This window comes from Hippocampus zosterae, chromosome 8 (assembly GCF_025434085.1).
Source record: "Hippocampus zosterae strain Florida chromosome 8, ASM2543408v3, whole genome shotgun sequence".
Classification (NCBI taxonomy): Eukaryota; Metazoa; Chordata; class Actinopteri; order Syngnathiformes; family Syngnathidae; genus Hippocampus; species Hippocampus zosterae.
The window spans coordinates 21,854,400-21,876,536 of NC_067458.1; the positions used below are offsets into that span (position 1 = coordinate 21,854,400).

General features: G+C 46.2%; 4 protein-coding genes across 4 annotated transcripts in view; 1 reads left to right on the forward strand and 3 right to left on the reverse strand.

The window, feature by feature from the left end:
- Positions 1-347: 347 nt before the first annotated feature.
- Positions 348-2,819, reverse strand: rex1bd (required for excision 1-B domain containing). Its single transcript, XM_052073124.1, has 5 exons — positions 2,658-2,819; positions 2,192-2,274; positions 1,673-1,877; positions 771-862; positions 348-681 (listed from the first exon to the last, which is right to left on the reverse strand). The coding sequence occupies exons 1-5, from the start codon at positions 2,658-2,660 to the stop codon at positions 609-611; spliced, it is 456 nt and encodes a 151-aa protein (XP_051929084.1). The 5' UTR covers positions 2,661-2,819; the 3' UTR covers positions 348-608.
- A 676-nt stretch (positions 2,820-3,495) lies between these two features.
- On the forward strand, positions 3,496-6,149 carry fam78bb (family with sequence similarity 78 member Bb). Its single transcript, XM_052073114.1, has 2 exons — positions 3,496-4,178; positions 5,581-6,149. Exons 1-2 carry the CDS (start codon positions 3,913-3,915, stop codon positions 6,101-6,103), a joined length of 789 nt encoding a protein of 262 aa, XP_051929074.1. The 5' UTR covers positions 3,496-3,912; the 3' UTR covers positions 6,104-6,149.
- Positions 6,150-8,129: 1,980 nt separating this feature from the next.
- Positions 8,130-12,917, reverse strand: LOC127605518 (UDP-N-acetylglucosamine transporter-like). The gene is made up of 8 exons (XM_052073103.1): positions 12,613-12,917; positions 12,033-12,243; positions 11,653-11,807; positions 11,460-11,582; positions 9,977-10,151; positions 9,732-9,850; positions 9,507-9,640; positions 8,130-9,107 (listed from the first exon to the last, which is right to left on the reverse strand). The coding sequence occupies exons 2-8, from the start codon at positions 12,220-12,222 to the stop codon at positions 9,017-9,019; spliced, it is 987 nt and encodes a 328-aa protein (XP_051929063.1). The 5' UTR covers positions 12,223-12,243; positions 12,613-12,917; the 3' UTR covers positions 8,130-9,016.
- A 531-nt stretch (positions 12,918-13,448) lies between these two features.
- The window catches only part of notch2 (notch receptor 2), a 55,547-nt gene continuing 46,858 nt past the window's right edge, over positions 13,449-22,137 (reverse strand). The window contains exons 27-35 of the mRNA XM_052073125.1: positions 20,304-20,645; positions 20,081-20,223; positions 19,802-20,006; positions 18,690-18,777; positions 18,456-18,606; positions 17,908-18,227; positions 17,633-17,780; positions 17,073-17,170; positions 13,449-16,755 (exon numbers count right to left, since the gene is read on the reverse strand). Of these exons, the coding sequence (XP_051929085.1) occupies positions 15,373-16,755; positions 17,073-17,170; positions 17,633-17,780; positions 17,908-18,227; positions 18,456-18,606; positions 18,690-18,777; positions 19,802-20,006; positions 20,081-20,223; positions 20,304-20,645 (2,878 nt within the window). The 3' untranslated portion in view covers positions 13,449-15,372. The remainder of the gene's footprint in view (positions 16,756-17,072; positions 17,171-17,632; positions 17,781-17,907; positions 18,228-18,455; positions 18,607-18,689; positions 18,778-19,801; positions 20,007-20,080; positions 20,224-20,303; positions 20,646-22,137) is intronic.

Genomic DNA, 22,137 nt, shown 5'->3' on the forward strand with positions numbered 1-22,137 from the left:
CCATGCATGTTTTTGGGAATGTGGGAGGAAACCGGAGTACCCGGAGAAAACCCACGCAGGCCCAGGGAGAACATGCAAACTCCACACAGGGAGGCCGGAGCTGGAATCGAACCCGGTACCTCTGCATTGTGAAGCCGACGTGCTAACCACCAGACTACCGGGCCGCCACTGGTTGAATTCAATGACATAGAATTTTTTTTTTTACATTTTGCATTTTTATGTACAGACAACCATAACTGTAAAGGGGGAAAATCGGACATATGAAAACAAAAACAGTTTCAGTGGCATTTTGGATGTTTGAAAAAACAAACAAACCATGGAGCAACAGATATAAACAGATAATATAACAATACTCAGAGACATATATTATTCATCCTCTGCGAAGAGTGACTAATATCTCTGCGTGTTGGTGTTAAATACTGTACATCCCGCAATGGCCAAGGCACATACATCACAATGTCCACTGAACTGCAGCAAAAACTGTTGAAATTGTTACAATGTATTGAATGATGTCATTATGTAGACTAGAATGCTATTCCCCAATAATTTACAGGCCTCCATATTAACGAACAACACGAAAAGCTCACTGACGAGATTTGGACGACCCGTCAATCACCCTCCTCCGAGTCGTACTTGAAGTCCTGCATGATCTCGCTGAGCGCCTCTTGGGTCTTGATGATCCTGAACATTCCAAGCACACAAGAACCTCACATGTTGCTCGTATGATTAGTGAGTCGCGTCCTAACCGCGGCAAACACGACCGAGCTTACTCATGTTTAAGCTGCTGGATTTTCTCCTGGGAGGCTTCCTGGTCTTCCGGGTGGTCCCGAGCCCGCTGCCGGGCCAGCTGCAGTTGAGCTGTCTGAATGCAAAACACAACGAAACTCACATCTGTTGAGGTCCGAGCCCGAAAAAATACATGTGATATTGATGTAAGATACTTTAACATTATGCACGGTTTAAATACAAACAACACAAAACGACTACCGAATAAAAATTTCATGACTAAATTTCTTCTTCTATGAGTTAAAAACTTTAAATGGAAAAAAAACTGTTTAAGTAGATTGGAAGAAGCCAGCCAGCAGCCAATCAATATATAGTTTGCGTACAAAATGAGATTAATGTTATATTCCTTTGCCAGAACTGTTATCGACGAGTGTATTTTGATATGTTATGCCCTCTTGTGGTGATTCTGAAATAAATAACAAAAATTACTAGAAGCACTGATATGTACAAAAATGTGTAAAGTAAACATGCTGTACTACAACTAGAGAATGTAATTTGTGGAGAAATCGTGTGCTAAGTGACAGGTTAGATGAAAATATTTTGGCACTATGATGACGACTTCTCAAAAATGTGATTTTTAGGTGAAGCTTACTTGAGTTTTTTTAAGACAGCATTTTTTTAGGCATTAAAATACACGTACTAAGGCATACTTTTTTATAGCGTGTGTTGGTGAATTTAAGTTTTGTTCACATTGCGAGTCCTTTATTACCATTTTTTTAAATGTGTGTGACTATATGTGCGAAACAAGCATAACGTGGCTGTCCTGGGAAAAACACATTTGTCCATTGTTGTCATTAAAAAAATATATGTTAATGGGTGTCCACATTTCAGACTGCACTGGAAGCGTGTATTTGTTTGTTTTTTTGTTTGTTTTTTTTTTTTATACCAGTTGGAGCTTGTGCTTTTCTTTGCACTGCAGTTTGTCGATGTGTTCCGAGAGGTCGGGCCGGTCCAAGTGGAGCTGGAACTTGTCCTTGATGTCCAGAACTTCCTTGGAGATGCCGCTGAACGCCAGCGTGATTTGGTGCACCAGCTGCTTGTAGTGCTCAAAGTCATAGTGGGGCCCCGTCTTCAGGTAAGCCTCGTGCCCTCTGCAAACACAAAATATGATGCAGTTTCTTTGAATTGTGATGAAAATTAGGATTTGTCGACTACAAATACTGTATCTTTGTTCATCTGTTTACACCAGCGACATTAAGTGACAAGCAGAACAATCAAATGCTCTTCCACTTCAGGCATCCCCCAACCTTTAATGAGCTAAGGAACATATTTTACATTGGAAAAATGTCACCAAAATAGATAGCCTGGTTATAAAAATTCTACCAAGTGTGCCAAGAAAGTCCCTGTTCCAACCGAAGAAACACACAGGTACAGACAAAGTGCAGTACAGTACACACAAACGTACTCCTCAAAGAGTCGATAGGTCTCCAGACGCTCGGACTGCAGCTGGTAAAACCTTTGGACCAGCGCTTTGAAATCAGTGGAAACCTACAAGAAAACAGTTAGACTTCAATGTCAATTTTTTTCAAAAAAGGCACCGGTGGGACGTAAAAAAGTGCAAATACTTTATTACAATTCACTTCATTGAAATAATTTTCAGGTATCTGTATGTTACGTATTTGTTTTTCTGACCACCACCAATGAAGTACATTTCAGTCTGGACTTTCCCCCCCCCCCCTTTTACTCATATTAAGTTAAACCAGTACTTTCATTAAAACACAGTTATGGTATGTTATATGGTGCAAATGCATACGTCATATTCGTTAAAAATGATAATTAAAATAAAGTTACTTCATGAGCTCAACAGCTCAGTCGTGAATTAGCTTATCTGCAAACTTGCAGCGGTTTATAATACGAAGTACAGTACTTACCATTTGAACCAATTAAGAAATACTTTGTGTCTTTCAATGATTGTAAGATTAACAATCACGATGTTGTGTTTTGAGTCGAGTCTTTCGACAAGGTGTAGGCAGATTTCCGCAAGGAAATGACGTCAGACCAATTTGACTTTGAGTGGCCTTCATAATAAACGATAGTTTAACGACATTAAACCATTCTTATTGAGTTACTTAACCATGTAACGCTTCGGAAATACTCATATATGATTTTGAAAGTCGATTACTATCAATATGAACGTTGTTTTATTCCGTTTCAGAGGAGACAGATGTTTTATTTTCGTCTGTATAACTCGTTGGAGATACCTAGACACGAGTTTACAACGAGGACACAATGATTAATCTCAGAATTTACTTTAATGTTTTTTCTTTCTTTCAGGCGATGCCACTGTCAGCTTTTCCGCATTGAAATTACGTCATGCTGATATTCGTATGACTGAGTTTCAAAATAAGAGACCCCTTTTCATTTCATTCATTATTGACATGTATGATATATTGATATTTATGCGCGTGTGTGTACATATTATATATATATTTATTTATATATATATAGGGCGCGTGGTCAATAGTGCCTGTGGGTTGGCTAAAGTAACCATTTAGCCCACATTCTCCAGGTATATATATATATATATATATATATATATATATATATATATATATATATATATATATATATATATATATATATATATATATATATAGCTACATAGCTATATATAGCACGCACACACAGAATATTATACTGTTCTGCACTTGTTTTTTCTTCAATAAAATATGTTTAAGAAAAACACATTCACATTAGGGGGGGGGGGTTAAAGGTAAAATCTATTCATGTCTCCCGAAGTATTTGGACACTTGATAATGGTGATGTCACACACTTTATGCCAGTGGTGGAGGGGAGGTGTCGGCGAAAGCGCCTAGCCTGCATCCGGGGCACTCCCCGCGTATCGCGTCGTGTTCAATTCAGCACCGCGCTGGGCTGAACAGCGACACTCGGGATGCTGGTGGCGGTGGAGTGACCGACGTACGCGGTCGGCCGGGTTCGGTCAGCGCCGCAGTATCCAATGCCTGACGCCCGACCTCCGGCATCCCGGAGCATGCCAGCCCGGGCGAGGAAGAGGAAGCCCCGGACAGTAGGTGAGCAAGGGTGTCAATCCCCGGAGAGGCACCCCTCGCGGTGAGCGCCGCCCGGATCTGGTGGCGGTGGTCCCGGCGGCAGTGGTTGGTCGCCATGGGTTGCATCCAGAGCATCGCCTGCAACAAGTCGCGCGTCCGCAGGGAGAATGTGGTGGTGTGCGACCTGGCGGCCACCATCGACCCCCGCCCCACGGCCGTGGAGGAGGACTCGGACATCGTGCTGCGCTACAAGACGCCCTATTTCAAAGCGTCGGCCCGGGTTGTCATGCCACCCATCCCGCGGAACGAGACCTGGGTGGTGGGCTGGATCCAGGCGTGCACCCACATGGAGTTCTACAACACCTACGGGGACCTCGGCATGTGAGTGGGTTGTAGGGGGTGAGGGAGGGGGATCCGGGTTAGTACGGAGGTCGGAACGAAGGTTCTTCATGCTAATTTATTCAAATGAGAAACTTCAATAAGCTCTTCTAATAGATGGATAGATAGATAATTTTTAGTATTCATATTGTTTCTATTTAGGGGGCAGTGTTTTTTGTTGTTGTTAGTGCTTTGTTACAGCTGCAGCTGTTGTGAAAGCGCTATATAAATCAGGATGTGTTGTTTTGTTATTTTATATTTTTAGTTTTTTTTCATCTTCTGTCGGTTTTCCAAACATGTTTTTCATATTCCTGTATTTTTATCTTTTCTTTTTTAGTTTTCAAATAATTTTCAAGTACTTTCTTATACATTTTTCATCAAATAATTTTCTTTTTTTTCCTGCAGCATTTTAATTACTCCCTGTATACTGTGGAAAAAAATAGCCCTCATTAACAACCTCCCCATAATATTTGTCTCTATCTTACTGTGAACGATTTTACTAAGCATCATGGATCGATTGCAAGCCGCCAAGAGGGGTGCCCCAGACACGTCAACACAATAAATAATTCAGTGTGTTGATCCATCTAATAGTGACGTCATTTCCGGTTGCCTGCCCGATTGCAGCGCACATCCACAATAAGATTTCACACTTTCATTCACACCTCACATCATTCAGCGTCTTCAATGAACCTCCGCTGCATTGGAAATTTGAAATAACGATTCACAGTCATTTTTATTTGTCTTCAACTCACTCATGCTTACTCGGGTGCCAAAGTCACAAGAACATAATGTGTGGGTGTGCATCGAAATGCGGGAGTCTCACCTGCTGCGAGCACAAATGCTCCTCTTCCTACACAACGATGGATGAGTTTATTCAAAAGATCAACGCTAAGTCAGACACTTCGGATTTTATTCACATGAATCTAAACCTTTTTTTAAACCTAATGTGGGTTTTTAATTGGAATTTTCCAGGGTTTATAGTCATAAAAGTGAAAAGATTTTGTCTGAGAAAAGCAGAAAAAAAGGTTGGTAAATTTCCTTTTTTGGGGGGCGATTTTCTATTTTTATTGCCGTAAAGTCACAACAATCTAAAATATATATTGTAACAAAAAATTTAAACTACATTTTGGTTTTTGCTTTATTTCCTTGTGAATGAAAATTATCTACACTTTCCTTTCGTAGGTGTAGTGCTTAAATTAAAATGAAACGAAACTTCTGCGGATTTTGAAAAATCTGGAAAAAAATGCTCTAAAACTTCTAGCAGTGAATTCATAAAATGCGAATATTTAATCAAAAAACATATTTTGTAATTTTACTAAAATGCTCCCAGTGAGGGGTTTTTGTCACAACAGAAACAAAAATATCCGAGAGTCGCAGTCGCTGTGTGTTGCCCCTCCCCCTGCAGGTCAAGTTGGGAACTGCCCGAGCTGCGGCAAGGCCAGGTTCAGGCCATTAGCGACTCGGACGGCATCAGCTACCCATGGTACGGCAACACCACAGAGACGGTCACCATCGTGGGTCCCACCTCCAAGCCGTCGCGTTTCACCGTCAGCATGAACGACAACTTCTACCCCAGCGTGACCTGGGCCGTGCCGGTGAGCCGATCTGACGAGCCCTCGCTGACCGACATCAAGCGGGACCAGAGTTTCACCACCTGGTTAGTGGCGCTCAACGCCACTTCCAGGGAGAAGATCCTGCTGCGTGCCATCAAGTGGCGCATGAGGGTGGACATCGCCGTGGACCCGGCCCGGCCCCTGGGCTCCAGGGCGCGGCTTGTGGGCGGGGTGCGCCAGGAGCAGCCGCGGGTCCTGAGCCACATGGAGCCCATCCCGGCTAATGCCATGGGGAGACCCAATGCCAATGACGCCCAAGTGCTCATGTGGAGGCCCACCAGAGGGCATCCACTTGTCGTCATTCCACCCAAGTAGAGTTCATGACAGAATATGCATGATATTCAGTTTAATCCTTGAACTGGTCTGCCGATACAAGCCTTACTTCGAGGTATTGGGTAGTAGAGGCCGATACCAGCCACCAGTACTTAAAAAATCTGCCTTGGATGATACGGAAAGCATGATGGCCTCTACTGGACTTCAGCACAACTGAGCAAACAGCCACCCATTGGTTTTCCATAGCACTCATTATGGTCACGTATGAAGTACAACATATTCTTGGATTGGACCAACCCAAATCAAACTTATAATAGGTAAGCCTTAAAGATACTTGCCAAACACTGGGCTGCGCTACACTTCAGAATACAACGCAGACAAAAAGAAATTCAGTAAATGACAGTAAAACAGACTTTGTGAGGGTCTCAATCATTAGTTAGTTTTCCAATGGTGGAGCTTGTGTGTTTTCACAATGGAGTCAGATTGCTGCTTTGTTACACGAAACTGCCTCAAACGTCGCTCAAATGGCACAGCGTTAACCAACTGTGTTCATTTCTTTCATGTATTAATATTTATAGTCAGGGAGTCCTCTGTTTATGACGGGGTTCCGTTCCGAACTGAAATAAATCATAATTTGAAGTCAGTATACGTCGTCGTCCATTGTGGATCGATGCTAATGCTGTTGGAACGTCATCACTAAAATATTTGTAGGAAAAACAGTGGCGGGCTGCTATCATTGGCTAATTTTGCATTTTTTGACAGCTAATTTGGTATTTTAATCTTCACAAAATTTTAATTTCGCAAATTTCATTTGAGCTAATTTAGCATTTTGTTAGTTAATTTAGCATTTTAAGGTATCTAATTCAGCATTTTATCTGAGCATATGTAGCATGTTATTTTAGCTAATTTAGGATTTTTCGTTCCTAGCATTCCTTGTTCGACCACACAAAGTAATTGGAAAATATTTTGGACATCATAAAGGCCTGCTTAGATTGCTAGCTAATTTAAAAAATTATTGCTAGCTAATTTAGCATTCTATGTTCGCTAATTCAGCATTTTATCTTGTATAATTTAGCATTTTAAGCTAGCTAATGTAGCATTTGAATTTGGCTAATTTAGCATTATGCCTTCGCATTTAACCTCGAAAACAGGGACAGTTATAAACTAAGGACCCCTTGGGTATACATTATTTGAGGCTATTGTGATGACTATTTTTGACATGAGTTTGATTCTGGTGTACAAAATGAAGAGTCTGTTTTGACGACAAATTGTATCATGACTGACTGAAAAATTTCATGTTTACACTGAGAAAAAAAAAGTTGTATCATGACTGCCTGAAAATTTTCATGTTTACACTGAGAAAATAAAAATGTCAATGAGTCAATGTATAATGAGGGCTTCAGTGAGTAAACCCTGTTAAATAATTACGTTTATTTGTATTTATGATTTAGTTTTTGTTAATGTCATTCACAATGAGGATTGAATCCATTTGCGTGCAACTGTATTCGGGATATGCTATTTATTCAAATGGTTTTAAAAGCACTATATTATAAAATTTTATCCAATTACTTGAATAATCAACGGGATAACCGGTACTTGATTAACATTCAACAGTTGCAGTGCTAATTATGATTGGATTTTTTTTTTTAAAGAAAAAGGTTTAACATTCTAGAACAAAGCAGGTTTTTTTAAAAATGAAAAATGTAATGAAACTGATTGAATTTAATAAATATATTTATAATTAAATAAAAAAATTCACTCTTTGAAAAAATACATCTTGTAGCTTCCTGAAAAAAAGGGAATATATTCTTGAAAAAAATATGCCTGTTGATCTCTCTATACCGTTTCAACATTTGTGGATTAGTGTGACCCGGATAGAAAACGATGACTACACTTCTATTAAGCACAAATATGTTGCACATACAGCACGTTTGACAATAAAGTTGTACTTGATACTTGATTTGTTTTCTTTCGTTCTTTTTTTTTTTTAATCATCCAATGGGTTAGGGTGCAGCGTTTGAAAGATTAAAGGATGAGGCGCACCATAAAAGCAGCAAAGGCAGTCGAACAAGTTTTGCCACTTTATAAAAAGATTCTCAGAAACAATGTAAACACACCCACAAAACGAAACAAGAGGAATCATAACAGTCAAATCATACAATTAAATGAAGCTTTTCAAAATAAAACCTCTAAATAAATCTCTGATTGGCATTAAAAAAAAAGGAGCATGTATTTACCCGGACATTAACGCAATAAATTACACGAGCTGAAGAAATCTTTTTTTTTTTTTAATTAATCTTAGATTCATTCACCTAATTAATTATAAAGGCGTAATTATTTACATCCACTGTAACCGACTTAGTATTTTCATAACAACTTAAGGTAATCTCTTCTCAGTGTTTCTCAAGTGAATCGGTCACCACGTTGAGCAAATATGGCCATCGGTTGCCTGGCAACGAGGCAAAAAATGTACACATAAATGCCCCCTAATCATTTCCCAACACAATCGTTGAACCCTTTTGACTCCATCTCAGCTGCAGCCAGTGGCGCCAACTAGAGGAGATACTGTGACCGCGCACGCCAATTCAGAAATGAGTACCTGTATATATTTCCGCACAAAAACGTCAAGATAATCGCAATTTTGTGTTGAAATTTCGCCAAAATCCAAAAGGCACAAGACTTGCTGTGCAAACTGAAAATTTCAATCAACTCAAACTCCACTCTCATGTATTTGCTCGCAGGTAACGAGAAGCCTTACCCAGTGGTTGTCTCTTCTTCACATGATGACATTGCCAGGTGACGTGATCATGCAAAATTTGTCATTTTCCTTTCCCAACTGAGGCACTTAAGGTGTAGCCAGCAATTATTCTTGACTTTTTTTTTTTTTTTGGACTTGTTCCTCTTAACCCTAACTCCACCCTGACCTCAGTTTTGGCCCTGCTGTCAGTGTCAGTGTCACGCCCTGCTAGGGTTGGGCGGCTTCTTGCCTTCGTAACCGTAGAGAAACGTGGCGCCGATGACAAGGGCGGCTCCCAGGAAGAAGATGCTACGGACGACAGGGAGAATAGATTGGCCTGAGAGTATTGCTGTTTGGACGCGTTATTGATCCGCGTGTGTAAAGTACACAATTCTGTGAGGGATTATAAATCTCCATTCCGTATTTTCCACACTATAAGGCGCTTTCAAAGTGTAAGGCGCACCTTCAACGAATGGCCGATTTTAAAACCTTTTTCATATTTGGGCGCACCGCATTATAAGGCACGTAGAATAGAAATTGCAGTAGTGCCCGCAGTGGCGTTATACCGTGACATCTATATAAGACGCACCGGATCATAGTTTTTAGGTGCGCCTTATAGTTACGGAAAATATGGTACATGGCATCTGGAAAAGCTTCAGCTGTACAGTTGCCACGGCAAAGCAAGTTCGAAGAGGGTGGCGTTTGTACCTGGTGGGGTCGAAGTCCTGAAGCCAAAAGTAGGAGATGAGCGTCGAGAGGATGATGGAGAGCGACGTAGCAAAGCCTTTGAGGATGTTGTCGGCGTACTTGATGACCGCTGCGATGACCAGACCGCCCAGCGCCTGAGTGGAAAACAAAACAAAATTTTTAAAAAAACCTGCGCGGATCGACAGAGGCCAAACGGATACGGTCAGCGTTAAAAGCGAGACCGACCTGCAGCGTGACCACAGCGACGGTGACGCCGTTGTATCCCTGGAACATTCCCGATTCCATCACTTTGTCTCCGTCGAAGATCAGCATCCCCACAAAGCTGAACACGAAGCAGAACATTCCTAAAATGCACACGAGATGGCGTCAAGGGCCCCAAATCACTTCAAGGAGGGTGGGGGGAGGGGGCAGCTCCTTTCCTCAACTCCGTGAGCAACCGTCATTGTGATCTAGAAGCTGCTAGGACTAACCGAGCTGGATGTTTCGGATCCAGACGCTCTGTTTGCTTTCCTTCAGGATCTTTTCGAAGTAGACGCCGGCGAAGCCACTGGAGCAGCACGCTACCAGAACGGCCATGACACCAACAAACTGGGAGCCCGTGGGCGTCGACGCCTTCTCTGCCACCACCGGGGATTCCGTCGGCCACTGTAAAAACGAGACGAGCGTGTGAGCTGCCACAGGCCGAGATGGAGGACGGTGCTTCAATACCAGGGGTGTCAAACTTGTTTTTGTCACGGGCCACATTGTAGTTACGGTTTGCCTTGGAGGGCCGTGATGAATTTTGGGAAATCATCTAAATGTTAACTTTGGTTCAGATTTTTGCAAGCAATATGGATATTGACATGCTTGATTTGCTTTCGCGGGCCACATAAAATGATGTGGCGGGCCAGATCTGGCCCCCGGGCCTTGACTTTGACACCAGTGCTCTATATTGTAAAAATCATGAGGTGACACGGATTAGGGAGTGGGGAACGAGTGCTCCCAACGCAACGACTCCGCGATGGTGCCCTGCTAATATCGTTCGATTCATGCTAACATCATCATCATCTTCCGAGCCGCTTGACCCTCACTAGGGTCGTGGGGGTGCTGGAGCATATCCCAGCTGTCTTCGGGCAGTAGGCGGGGGACACCCTGAATCGGTTGCCAGCCAATCGCAGGGCACACAGAAACCAACAACCATTCGCACTCACACTCACACCTAGGGACAATTTAGAGTGTTCAATCAGCCCGCCACGCATGTTTTTGGAATGTGGGAGGAAACCGGAGCACCCGGAGAAAACCCACGCAGGCCCGGGGAGAACATGCAAACTCCACACAGGGAGGCCGGAGCTGGAATCGAACCCGGTACCTCTGCACTGTGAAGCCGACGTGCTAACCACTGGACTACCGGGCCGCCCTCATGCTAACATACAATTAAAAAATAATAATAAAAAATAAATAAACTGTTTTAACATGGATGAGGAGGGGGTGCTAACACAACAATTTCCCCTTTTTTCAACACGTGACGCACCCCAAACGACCGCTGTTTAGTCATATTCACTCATTTTGAACACAAAATTCGAATGTGGCCACACAGGTATTAGAAATATAGAAAGCAACTTAAAGGTGATCAAGAAAAGTTAAGTTGGCGCACGTGTATGTCAAGGTCTGAAAATTAGGAGTGGACAATTCTTCAAATTGACATTGATGTGGAGCGGAATAGAATTTCCAAAACAATATGTAATTTGAGGACTAAAAAAAAAAGGCCTGGGTGGGCATGAGCAAGCAAGCAAAAAATTGCGAAAACCAAAGCACTCATGGACAATAATTCGGGCATTATTTATCGTAATACAGCTCAATCTATTTCTTGTGTTTGTGAACGTGAGAAAAGAAAATTGGGAGAAAAAAAAAAATCACCGATTATTTCTCCAAATGGTTTTTTGTGACTGAAAATGGCAAAAGTTGCCCACCCACCTGTACGAGAGCCACACCGGCCATGAGGATGATTAAGGAGAGCCACTGGTAGACGCCCAGCCGGCGTCCCAGCATGAACACGGAGAAAAGAGCCGTGGTCAGGATCTTCAGCTGGTACGTGAGCTGGCGGACGGCAGGAAGTGGCCCAAAGTGAGCGCGGGCGCCAAAAGGCGGAGCGGCTTGGAAGACGTACCTGGTAGGTGGCGGCGTCCAGGTTGGATAGGGCGACGTAGAGCAGGTTGTTCTGCAGGGTGTAGATGCCAGAGGGGATGGCTAGCTTCAGCGTTTCCATGGGCTTGTAGGCGATCTCCTGGCGGAGGATGCTGTTGAACGCGCGCACGCTGTAACCTGAGTGGAGGTGGAAGAAACAATCGGTGACTTGTTTTTAGGTGGTGGAATCAAAAAGCAACTAGAAATTTCTATGCAGTGGAATTGTTTGTAAATGCTTTTAGGTGCTGTGTCTTTTGCTTGTGTGAAGCACATTGAGTTGCCTTGTGTGATACATTCCCATCAGATTCAAACGGGTTCTGCCTTTGTGTAATTTAGCAGAATATCAGAAGAGCGGTCACTCACTGTGTTCTTTAAAGACGAGCATCAGGCAGATGACGATCTTCATGACCTCGGCCGCCACCACGGCCGAGGAGGCCAGGTAGCGCGGGCCCTCCGCCTGCAGGGTTCGAGAGTAGCGCATGATGAGCACCAGAGATGTGGTCTGGAATACCAACACGCCCAGAGAGAGGTACTTGAGCCGGGACGAAGCCATGATGGCCACTCAGTGAGGAGGCTGACGGGAGAGAAGAGGGCAATGATGAAGAAAAGTCATGCTCAGTGGTGAAACACAACACAACTTTATTTAAAGAGTATGAGGACTCATTATTATGTCTATTTCTCACGTTCAAAAGTTTTTACCCCCCCCCCCCGCCCCCCAAACAGCATTACCCACTCTTCATCGGCTTCCTGTTAACATTGTCCCCAATTAATTGGAAAGAAAAATGACATTTTGAATACAATAAAGCGCGTTCACAACAGCTGCAGATGTACAAAAAAACGCTTTAAAGAAGAACTAACATGTCAAAACTCGCCCATAATTGTATTCTTCGATTTTGTAGAGAAAACGTTTCGACACCTCTGGAATACAGGACGTAATTCTTACCCGTAAGTAAGTCTTTAAAAGATGACCAAAAGACATCCACAGCAACCAAGGGAATTGTACCTCACTTCTCGTCCGCCCTGACAAACTGTCAAAACTGAAGCAGCTACAAATGTGGCGGTCGTTTCTTTCTTTCATTTACGTCGTGACGTCCGGTCCTGGATATCCGCCATCGGCGGAGACTCGCATATTAGGACGCGCTGGGCATTGTCACAAACCTCGCCAAGGTGGAAAGAGCGGACTGGACGTTTGAGATCGCCCAATAAGAACGTAAAAAAATAATCACATCCGCGAGCAGTTCTTCTTCGTTGCGTTTGACGTGGGATTGGTCCTGTTGGTGTTGATAGTCTGCCACCCACAGGCCAGTGATCAAACTGCACCATATAATATAATTAGATTTGCAGACATCACTCAACTTGATTTGTAGAACACTTTAATAAACGGACAGACGAATAAAATAAAATTTAAAATAGAACAAAATTATATATTTGAAAGAGACCAATTAACTGAAATGACTGAAGGCAACACCTGCAGATGGATGGATGGATAAATAGATGCATGGTAGATTGACAGACAGACTGAAGGACCCGAATGATGGATGATTGATGGATGGAAAGACTGTGAAGGAAGTTTCAGAAGGAAACACAAACGAATATAATCAATGTGAAGCAATATTGCAATTTGCCTTTTAATACTCACTTAGGGCTACCGCTACGAGCCTTTATTAAATAAATCAGGTTGAACACATTCAGTACGACTTAAATATAGAGCCAAGCCCAAAATTAGTCCTTTCAGGCTTGACTGTTTGAATATCTAAATAAAATAAAATAAGACACACATGTCTGATGATGCTTTAATGCAGAAGAGAAACTTGGTTGATGTTTTTCAACAACAGTCTGAGCTCTAGCTTGTCCACAACTACGGTACTTCATATGTTCTTAGAAAACAAAAAATCTATATACACAGACTTTATGAACACAACTTTTGCCTGCTATATGTGCAGAAATTTCAATTGTCTGTTGTGGAAACTCAAACCCTTACTTGGTTGGGATTATTGTCAATTGCAAATTGCAATTGCGAGCATTCGATAAAATGCACGTGGACATGGAAAATCCGTTTAAGCGTTTATTCCATACCTTTGACCTGAAGGATGACTATAGTGACACTGCGTCCACTACTGGATGACGTTTGTGGTACAACATATTACGAGTGAGAAAAAAAAAAAAACTATGAGTAGGTATCTCGGTTCGGATGATGATCACAAGTATATGGAATAAATGCTCGAATAGCTTTCCATGAACAAAAGAACTTGCAAAGTTACAAAATAATTTGATTGACCTCGAGACTTGGCTTATGCATCATGACAACTAAAACAGACAGCGACGATGATTGTAACTAAGCAAAAAAAAAAAAAAAAAAAAAGGAAGGTTACATAGTTTTGGGGGAAACTTTGAAAAAGAGGCAGTTTAAAAAAATCATTCAACAAGTGCGCACAGTTTTCATATATATAAAAAAAGAGCCATTAAAAAAAATCATTGCCAAGTAAAATCTCAGACTTTACAAGCAGAATGTGCTGTGCGTCCATTCATGTTTCAACACACTTCCTTAAGAAAAAAAAAAAGAAAACGTTCATGGATCTTTGCGACGATGATTGTTCTTTTTGCAACAAACTGCCAACATGCAACGTGTAAAAGCTTCATATGGTCTCTTGAGTAACAAACAGCCGATCAGTCCCATAGACTTGGCTAAAGGAGTGGTTTCAACAGGAACATGCCTCATGACATAAATATCAGAGCACATAGTCGAAAGGACCGATGCATAACATACCCCCCCCCGCTCCCCATCTCAATGTCCGTCCGTCTCTGTGCGTGCGATCGTAAAAGAAATACAAAATAAAACGCTGGTTGCCGAATGAATTTTGAGTTTGTTTGGTATGTATGGAGACACTGTCGCTCGCAACGATTTTTTTTGGTATACTGTAAAGTGGTACCTTGACATCCAAGTTCATTTCGTTCTAGGACCAAACTCAATTCAATGGACTCATACCGAAAGAATCTTCCTCCTTTAAAATGAAGTGAAATGGCCTCGTAAGTGACATCAGAAGCTGGAATCTGGTTGGCCTGCGAGTGTTCTCATTTCACATCAGAAGCTTACTTGGAGGGCCGCCCGGTAGTCCAGTGGATGGCACGTCGGCTTCACAGTGCAAAGGTACCGGGTTCGATTCCAGCTCCGGCCTCCCTGTGTGGAGTTTGCATGTTCTCCCCGGGCCTGCGTGGGTTTTCTCCGGGTGCTCTGGTTTCCTCCCACATTCCAAAAAACATGCGTGGCAGGCTGATTGAACACTCTAAATTGTCCCTAGGTGTGAGTGTGAGCGTGGATGGTTGTTCGTCTCTGTGTGCCCTGCGATTGGCTGGCAACCAATTCAGGGTGTCCCCCGCCTACTGCCCGAAGACAGCTGGGATAGGCTCCAGCACCCCCCGCGACCCTAGTGAGGATCAAGCGGTTCGGAAGATGAATGAATGAATGAGCTTACTTGGAACATCAACATTTGGGGGGGGTGGAACAAAAAAATAACACAAAGGCACCTCTGTATGTGATGTCTAGCTTGGGAGATTTTAGGAACTATACACAATTTTTTTTAAGTGCAAAAGAGAGAGAGGACTATAACATACTAAGAACAAAGAAAGTTACTTCGCGTCAACGTGGAAGCGCGTCGAACCCCAAGGAGTCTTTCTTTGGCCGCTTGGCCCCGCCCGCCCGTGTCTACGCAAACACCTGCCTGCTCCCCAGAGCCGGCGGCTGCTGGGACGCCTGCTGCTGCGGCGGCTGCAGCTGCGGCTGCATCTGCGCCTGCTCGGGAATGTGCGTGTGGCGGCCCGAGGGCAGCGGGTGGTGGCCGTTCCCCAGGGGGGTGGGGCTGGTGGTGACGTCGGACCAGTCCGAGTTGGAGTGCGGCGAAGACGATGACCAAGGGTCCGGGGATTCGGGCGAGGGCGTGAGGTAGGGGTGCTCGCTGGGGGGGTGCGGCGGGTGGCCCGGGGTGGTCCCCTCGGAGCTGGCGGGGGTGAAGCTGTTCTGGGAGGGCGGGGTGGGGTACTTATCCACCGGGCTCTGCATGGGCGGATAGGAAGGCAGCGCCCCTCCGCGGTTGATGGTGTGGGGGTGCTGCATAGGGTGGGGGAGCCCCATGCTCATCTGCTCAGGCATCTGGTACACCAAGCCCTGGTTGCAGCGGAGGTGGGCGGGTCCCGATTGGGCGTTCTGCGGCTGGGCCTGAGTCACCTGCGCGTGCCCCTGGTGGGGCTGCTTGAGCATGCCTTGGCCTCCACCGGGCGGCATCATTTGGAAGGTGACTATGGGGGGCAGCTGCTCCCGACTCATGGTGACGTTCATGGGGGTCAGCATGGGGCCGCCCTGGCCGTGGTGCTGGGCCATCCCGCGGTGCGTCCCCCCCATCGAGTGCGGCACCAGGCCGAACATGTGGCCGCCATAGCCGTGCTTGCTCATGCCCACCCAGGCCTGCTGCTGCTGCTGCTGCTGGCCCAGCATGTGGCTGACGGGGGGCAGCATGGGCCTGGCTCCGGGGCTGCTCATGAGAGGTGGGGAGTTGGCGGCGGTGCTGGCTGCACCGGACGCATCGCCGGTGTACGAGTGCGGCGACTCCAGGGAATCGACGGGCGACATGGTGACGGAGCTTTCGGGAAGCGCCCCGGCCGCCTTCACGCCATTGACGCCACTTCCGCCCCCGCCCGCGGAGGGAGCTTCCCCTCCGGCGGGCTTCTTTCTCCGCTTGGCTTTCATGTCTTTCGACTCCTTCGCTCCCCCGCCGACACCTCCCATCTTGGCGCCGCCCCTCCTGCTCTTTTTACCCTGCGCGCCGGGACGCATGCCGATGAAGGCGGCTCCGTTGGCCCCGCACATCACCGAAGAGTTTCCGCCGATATGATTGGGCCCGTTGTGGGGGCTGTGAACCAGATTATACTGGTCCAGCAGGCGCACGATGTCGTGGTGCATTCTTTCTTGAGCCGTGTCTCTCGGGAGACGATCCAGGTGGTCGGTGATGTCGCGGTTTGAGTAGTGGTCGAGGAGCACTTTAGCCGCTTCGAAACTGCCTTCTCTGGCTGCCAGGAACAGCGGGGTCTCCTCCTGAATGAAAGAGTTCATCCCGGCGTCGGGTTAATTTATCCACAGTTCCAAAAAATAAAAAAAATATTCAACTCATTTATCGCTGACTTGATTTACATATTTGATGTATGCCGTGACCAAGCTCGGCTGTCAGATCAAAATTTCTATTGACATGAATTGAAATGCCATTTATCTGTTCTCCCCGACATTTTTTTTTTTGCTCCACTAATAAACGGAATGAAAAGAACTCAACCGGTGTATAATTACTGCATGTACTGCAGGGGTGTTGATAGTCGTACACCGAAATGAAGACGGCGTGGCGCTAGATTTGAACTAACCTTATTGTCCTGCATGTCACGGTTAGCGCCGTTCTTCAACAGCACAAGCGTGGCCTCCACGTTGTTAACTGCTGCAGCCCAGTGAAGCGCCGACTTTCCTGGAATGGCAATGAAATTCATTCATTCATCTTCCGAGCCGCTTGATCCTCACTAGGGTCGCAGGGGTGCTGGAGCCTATCCCAGCTAACTTCGGGCAGTAGGCGGGGGACACCCTGAATCGGTTGCCATCCGATCGCAGGGCACACAGAAACGAACAACCATTCGCACACACACTCACACCTCGGGACAATTTAGAGTGTTCAATCAGCCTGCCACGCATGTTTTTAGAATGCGGGAGGAAACCGGAGCACCCGGAGAAAACCCACGCAGGCCCGGGGAGAACATGCAAACTCCACACAGGGAGGCCGGAGCTGGAATCGAACCCGGTACCTCTGCACTGTGAAGCCGACGTGCTAACCACTGGACTACCGGGCCCGCCCGCAATGAAATTTAAAAAGTAAACCCAGACGTTGAGCACCTGCTGACGGAGCAAATCACGACTTGACTTTTGCATAACTGACCGTGATCGTCGACCGCGTTGATGTCGGCATGGCAGTGGATCAGTTCTTCCACCATGCCCTCCACGGCCAACCTGGCTGCCAGGACGAGTGGAGTGGTGCCATCATTCATCCGGGCGTCCAGATCCGTGGCACGATTGCGAATGAGAATCTACGAAGGAAAACAAACATGCACAGAGAGGAAAAAAAGGGGATTGGTTGGGAATCACCGAGTTCACGTCGCGGAGCAATTTAACACAAACCTTTCCATTTTCACGGGTATGTTGTTGCCGACTCACCTGGAAGACTCCCTGCGCGTCCGCCGCCACGGCGGCGTGCAGAGGTGTCCTGCCCATGTTGTCGTGGGCGTTGGGATCAGCGCCGGCGTCCAGCAACCTCTTGGCGGCGTCCGCCCTGGCGTAGCGGGCGGCCAGGTGGAGCGCCGTCTCTCCCGTGCGGTCCGTCTGGGCCATGAGCGAAGCGCCCTGCGCGATCAGGTCGGATATAACGCTGGGACCCGGTTCGTCGCCTCCGCTCTCCTCTTCCTCCTCGCCGGGGAACGTGCAGTCGGGTCCGCCACCGTTGCGCAGAGAAGCCAGCATCAGCGGGGTGAAGCCATCTGGAAGAAGAGCCATATCGGATCTCATCGGTTGGTGGGAAGGGACCAAGTCAAAAGATTTTGAGTTGGATTTTGACCCATTCTCCGGCAGTGAGTAGACTGCCAGAGCGTCCAAATAAAGGCTGAGCAATTACTTCCAAATGGGTGACAAGTGTGTAAACGGCGGGCAGAAAGCCCGCCCCCTGCTGGCAAAGAACGCTTTCGCTTCAAGACTTGTTGATTTTTTACCAGGTCCCTTGACGTTGACATCCAGGCAGTCCGTATCCACGTCGGCTTGCGGCGGGGTGAGGATGACGTCGGCGGCCTTGCGATGCTGCAGGGTCCACTCCCTTCGGTCGACCCCTCCGTCCGAACACATGAGCAAGGGCTTGTCCTCGTTCTATCAAAAGGCGACGTGACGTTGGAGCGACACTTTGCGAGAGCCGCCACGCGTGTCGGCGCGCCTCCCCCGTTGTTACTCACTCTCGGAATCTTCGCCGGAACCTCGTCTTCCATCCACCTCTGGCCTTGACGTCCATCCACCATGGCTCCATCTTGGCTCTTGAAATTTCTGGTGCGAGCGTAGAATTGTTTTACTTTGATGTCAAGTGAGCAGGTTAAGATAAATGACACGGGCCACCTGTTTGTAAAAGTTTACCGTAAAGAGCTACATAGTCTATATCAGGCATGTCCAAAGTCCGGCCCGGGGGCCAAATCCGGCCCGCGGTCGAATTTCATCCGGCCCTCGGCCCCCGTCATAAAATCAGTGCCGTCTGGCCCGCAGGTTGGGCGCAATGGAACACGTGTTGCATTGACTGAGGTCTCGTAGACTGGTGAGTGATGTTTCATAGAGTACTGCTTCCCTCTAGTGGCTAAATGAGTAATGGCATTCACTAAATGAGTAATAGCATTTAGACACTAGAGGGCATCACTCACGAGTTAACAAGACATCACTCCGTGTTTATTTTGACTGATATGTCATATTTCAGGGCGGCCCGGTAGTCCAGTGGTTAGCACGTCGGCTTCACAGTGCAGAGGTACCGGGTTCGATTCCAGCTCCGGCCTCCCTGTGTGGAGTTTGCATGTTCTCCCCGGGCCTGCGTGGGTTTTCTCCGGGTGCTCCGGTTTCCTCCCACATTCCAAAAACATGCGTGGCAGGCTTATTGAACACTCTAAATTGTCCCTAGGTGTGAGTGTGAGTGCGAATGGTTGTTCGTTTCTGTGTGCCCTGCGATTGGCTGGCAACCGATTCAGGGTGTCCCCCGCCTACTGCCCGAAGACGGCTGGGATAGGCTCCAGCACCCCCCGCGACCCTAATGAGGATCAAGCGGCTCGGAAGATGAATGAATGAATGAATGTCATATTTCAAATTCCTGTTTCAAATGAACCAAAATAAATTCTTAAGATTGTTGAAATTAAAATTCAAATGGAAATGTGAAACAGACTGGCTTACTAAAATTTCTTGAACAATATTGTTGTTCAATGTAAAGAATGTCAGCCAAGGTCGGCCCCCCGACATTTTACCACATAAAATCTGGCCCCCTTGGCAAAAAGTTTGGACACCCCTGGTCTACATAGCCTACATATCTACTCACTTCATGTCAAAGTCATCTTGACCAACAGGTTCCCTCCTCTTGTCGTTCTTATTGGCCAAAAAGCCATCGGGGAGCCACAGCAGGCCGTGTTTATTTTTCCTCTTGACTGCCAGCATCCCCAACACCACAATGAGCAGAACGACGACAAAGGCGACACCGATGGCGTACATGGGAAACGTGGCCGTCTTTTTAACCGTCAGGTCACCTGTAAGGGTGAAAAAAGGAAGCGGCGTGTGTTGAGTGTTGGCTTGACGAGATTCGGAGAGCAGCCCGACTTACTGTTAACGGATACGAGAGGATAAGGCAGGTCGGCCTTGATGTGCGCCGCTGCGATGAAGGAAGCGGCTTCGTTGGTGTTTGAGAAACATTCTTCGGATTTCTGGGAGCATTCCCGGTTATCGATTTGGAGGTAGACCACGGAACTGGGGGAAGAAAAAAAAAAAGGACGGTTGACTTGCAATGAACGCTGAAGGTTTTCTAAAACCAATGACGTTCAACCCACCCGATAACCTCTCTCTCCATCTCATGCTTGCTTTTGTCCCTCTGTAAGAGGCGCCCGTGCCCATCCTCGGGCCCATAGTACGGGTACACCATGGGCTCCTTGTTCTCATCCAGCTTCACTTTCAGGTTGGTGTGTAGCAGGGCTCCCAACGAGCGCAAGAAACCACGCAAGTCCTCGATCAGCTCCTTAGGCTGCAGCCGAACCACGATAACCAGGGTGCCCTCGATCACTTTGGCCGGAGTGTCAGTGGCGCAGTCCAGGCCGTCCCAGCCGCAGGCCTCCGTGTTGCAGCTCCAGTCACATACAAGGTTCCCGTAGTGGTCTGGACAGTACTTGTCATATCTGGAAAATGGATGGTTGGCTGTTAAAAATTCGTTGAGACTGATAATGATTTTGGCCAGAAAAAAAAAACCTACCAATTATAATACCTTTTAATTGGCATGTTAAAAATATAATTTTTCCTCGCAATGCATCTACTGCATAAATGCCCATATTGCATTTTTCCTTAAAATTGCAGGAAGTTAATGGGAAATGTCTTTTTTCCATTTGTTTGTAAAATGCATATTTTGTATTGAACACAAAGTAAAATGAATTAAGAAATAATAAACTGGCGGCCCGGGAGTCCAGTGGTTAGCACGTCGGCTTCACAGTGCAGAGGTACCGGGTTCGATTCCAGCTCCGACCTCCCTGTGTGGAGTTTGCATGTTCTCCCCGGGCCTGCGTGGGTTTTCTCCGGGTGCTCCGGTTTCCTCCCACATTCCAAAAACATGCGTGGCAGGCTGATTGAACACTCAAAAATTGTCCCTAGGTGTGAGTGTGAGCGTGGATGGTTGTTCATCTATGTGTGCCCTGCGATTGGCTGGCAACCGGTTCAGGGTGTCCCCCGTCTACTGCCCGGAGATGGCTGGGATGGGCTCCAGCACCCCCCGCGACCCTAGTGAGGATCAAGCGGCTCGGAAGATGAATGAATGAATAATAAACCGTCAATAAGAGCATGGTTAAAGATCGTGGCTGATGACTTTGGCCTGTTTCAAGGCCCATAATCGGCTGAAGAATCGAGTTAAAAAGGCCTCACTCGACTTTAATACGTTTTCGGTTTGCGGCCATTTTGGCTATTGTTCGTAACTAACAAGACATCAAACCCCTTGATCAATATTCATTCATTCATTCATCTTCCTAACCGCTTGATCCTCACTAGGGTCGCGGGGGGTGCTGGAGCCTATACCAGTTGTCTCCGGGCAGTAGGCGGGGGACACCCTGAATCGGTTGCCAGCCAATCGCAGGGCACACAGAAACGAACAACCATTCGCACTCACACTCACACCTAGGGACAATTTAGAGTGTTCAATCAGCCTGCCCCGCATGTTTTTGGAATGTGGGAGGAAACCGGAGCACCCGGAGAAAACCCACGCAGGCCCGGGGAGAACATGCAAACTCCACACAGGGAGGCCGGAGCTGGAATCGAACCCGGTACCTCTGCACTGTGAAGCCGACGCGCTAACCACTGGACTACCGGGCCGCCTTGATCAATATTGCTTCATTCATTTGCTCAGTTGCGGTTATGGCAAGCCATGAAATGCCTCTTTCAAAAACGACGCAAATGATATGAAATTGCTCCCTTGTTCAAAAATGTATAACTCTTGGAATCTGGTCGAAAACCTTAAAAAAAAAAAACAATCATGTTCAAATGTAGAACAAAACTCATTTTACCAAGACTCTATCCTTAAAGATAAGGACTTCAAACATTTCGTTTTCATGGGTGTCAGTTGGCCAAAAGGTCAACTTAGGGCTAAACTGTATATTCTTTTTTCACATGTATGGAAGAGGTGACCTA

Excerpts from the sequence above, each read along its gene's own strand:
- rex1bd (XM_052073124.1), bottom strand. Across the intron at positions 1,878-2,191 it reads ACCTATCGACTCTTTGAGGA|AGGGCACGAGGCTTACCTGA; the intron begins GTACGTTTGTGT and ends TTGTGTTTGCAG. Across the intron at positions 863-1,672 it reads AAAAGCACAAGCTCCAACTG|ACAGCTCAACTGCAGCTGGC; the intron begins GTATAAAAAAAA and ends TTTTGCATTCAG.
- fam78bb (XM_052073114.1), top strand. The coding sequence starts at position 3,913 with ATGGGTTGCATCCAGAGCATCGCCTGCAACAAGTCGCGCGTCCGCAGG. Across the intron at positions 4,179-5,580 it reads ACCTACGGGGACCTCGGCAT|GTCAAGTTGGGAACTGCCCG; the intron begins GTGAGTGGGTTG and ends CTCCCCCTGCAG.
- LOC127605518 (XM_052073103.1), bottom strand. The coding sequence starts at position 12,222 with ATGGCTTCGTCCCGGCTCAAGTACCTCTCTCTGGGCGTGTTGGTATTC. Across the intron at positions 11,583-11,652 it reads TGGACGCCGCCACCTACCAG|CTCACGTACCAGCTGAAGAT; the intron begins GTACGTCTTCCA and ends GCCGTCCGCCAG. Across the intron at positions 9,851-9,976 it reads GATCCGAAACATCCAGCTCG|GAATGTTCTGCTTCGTGTTC; the intron begins GTTAGTCCTAGC and ends TGTGCATTTTAG.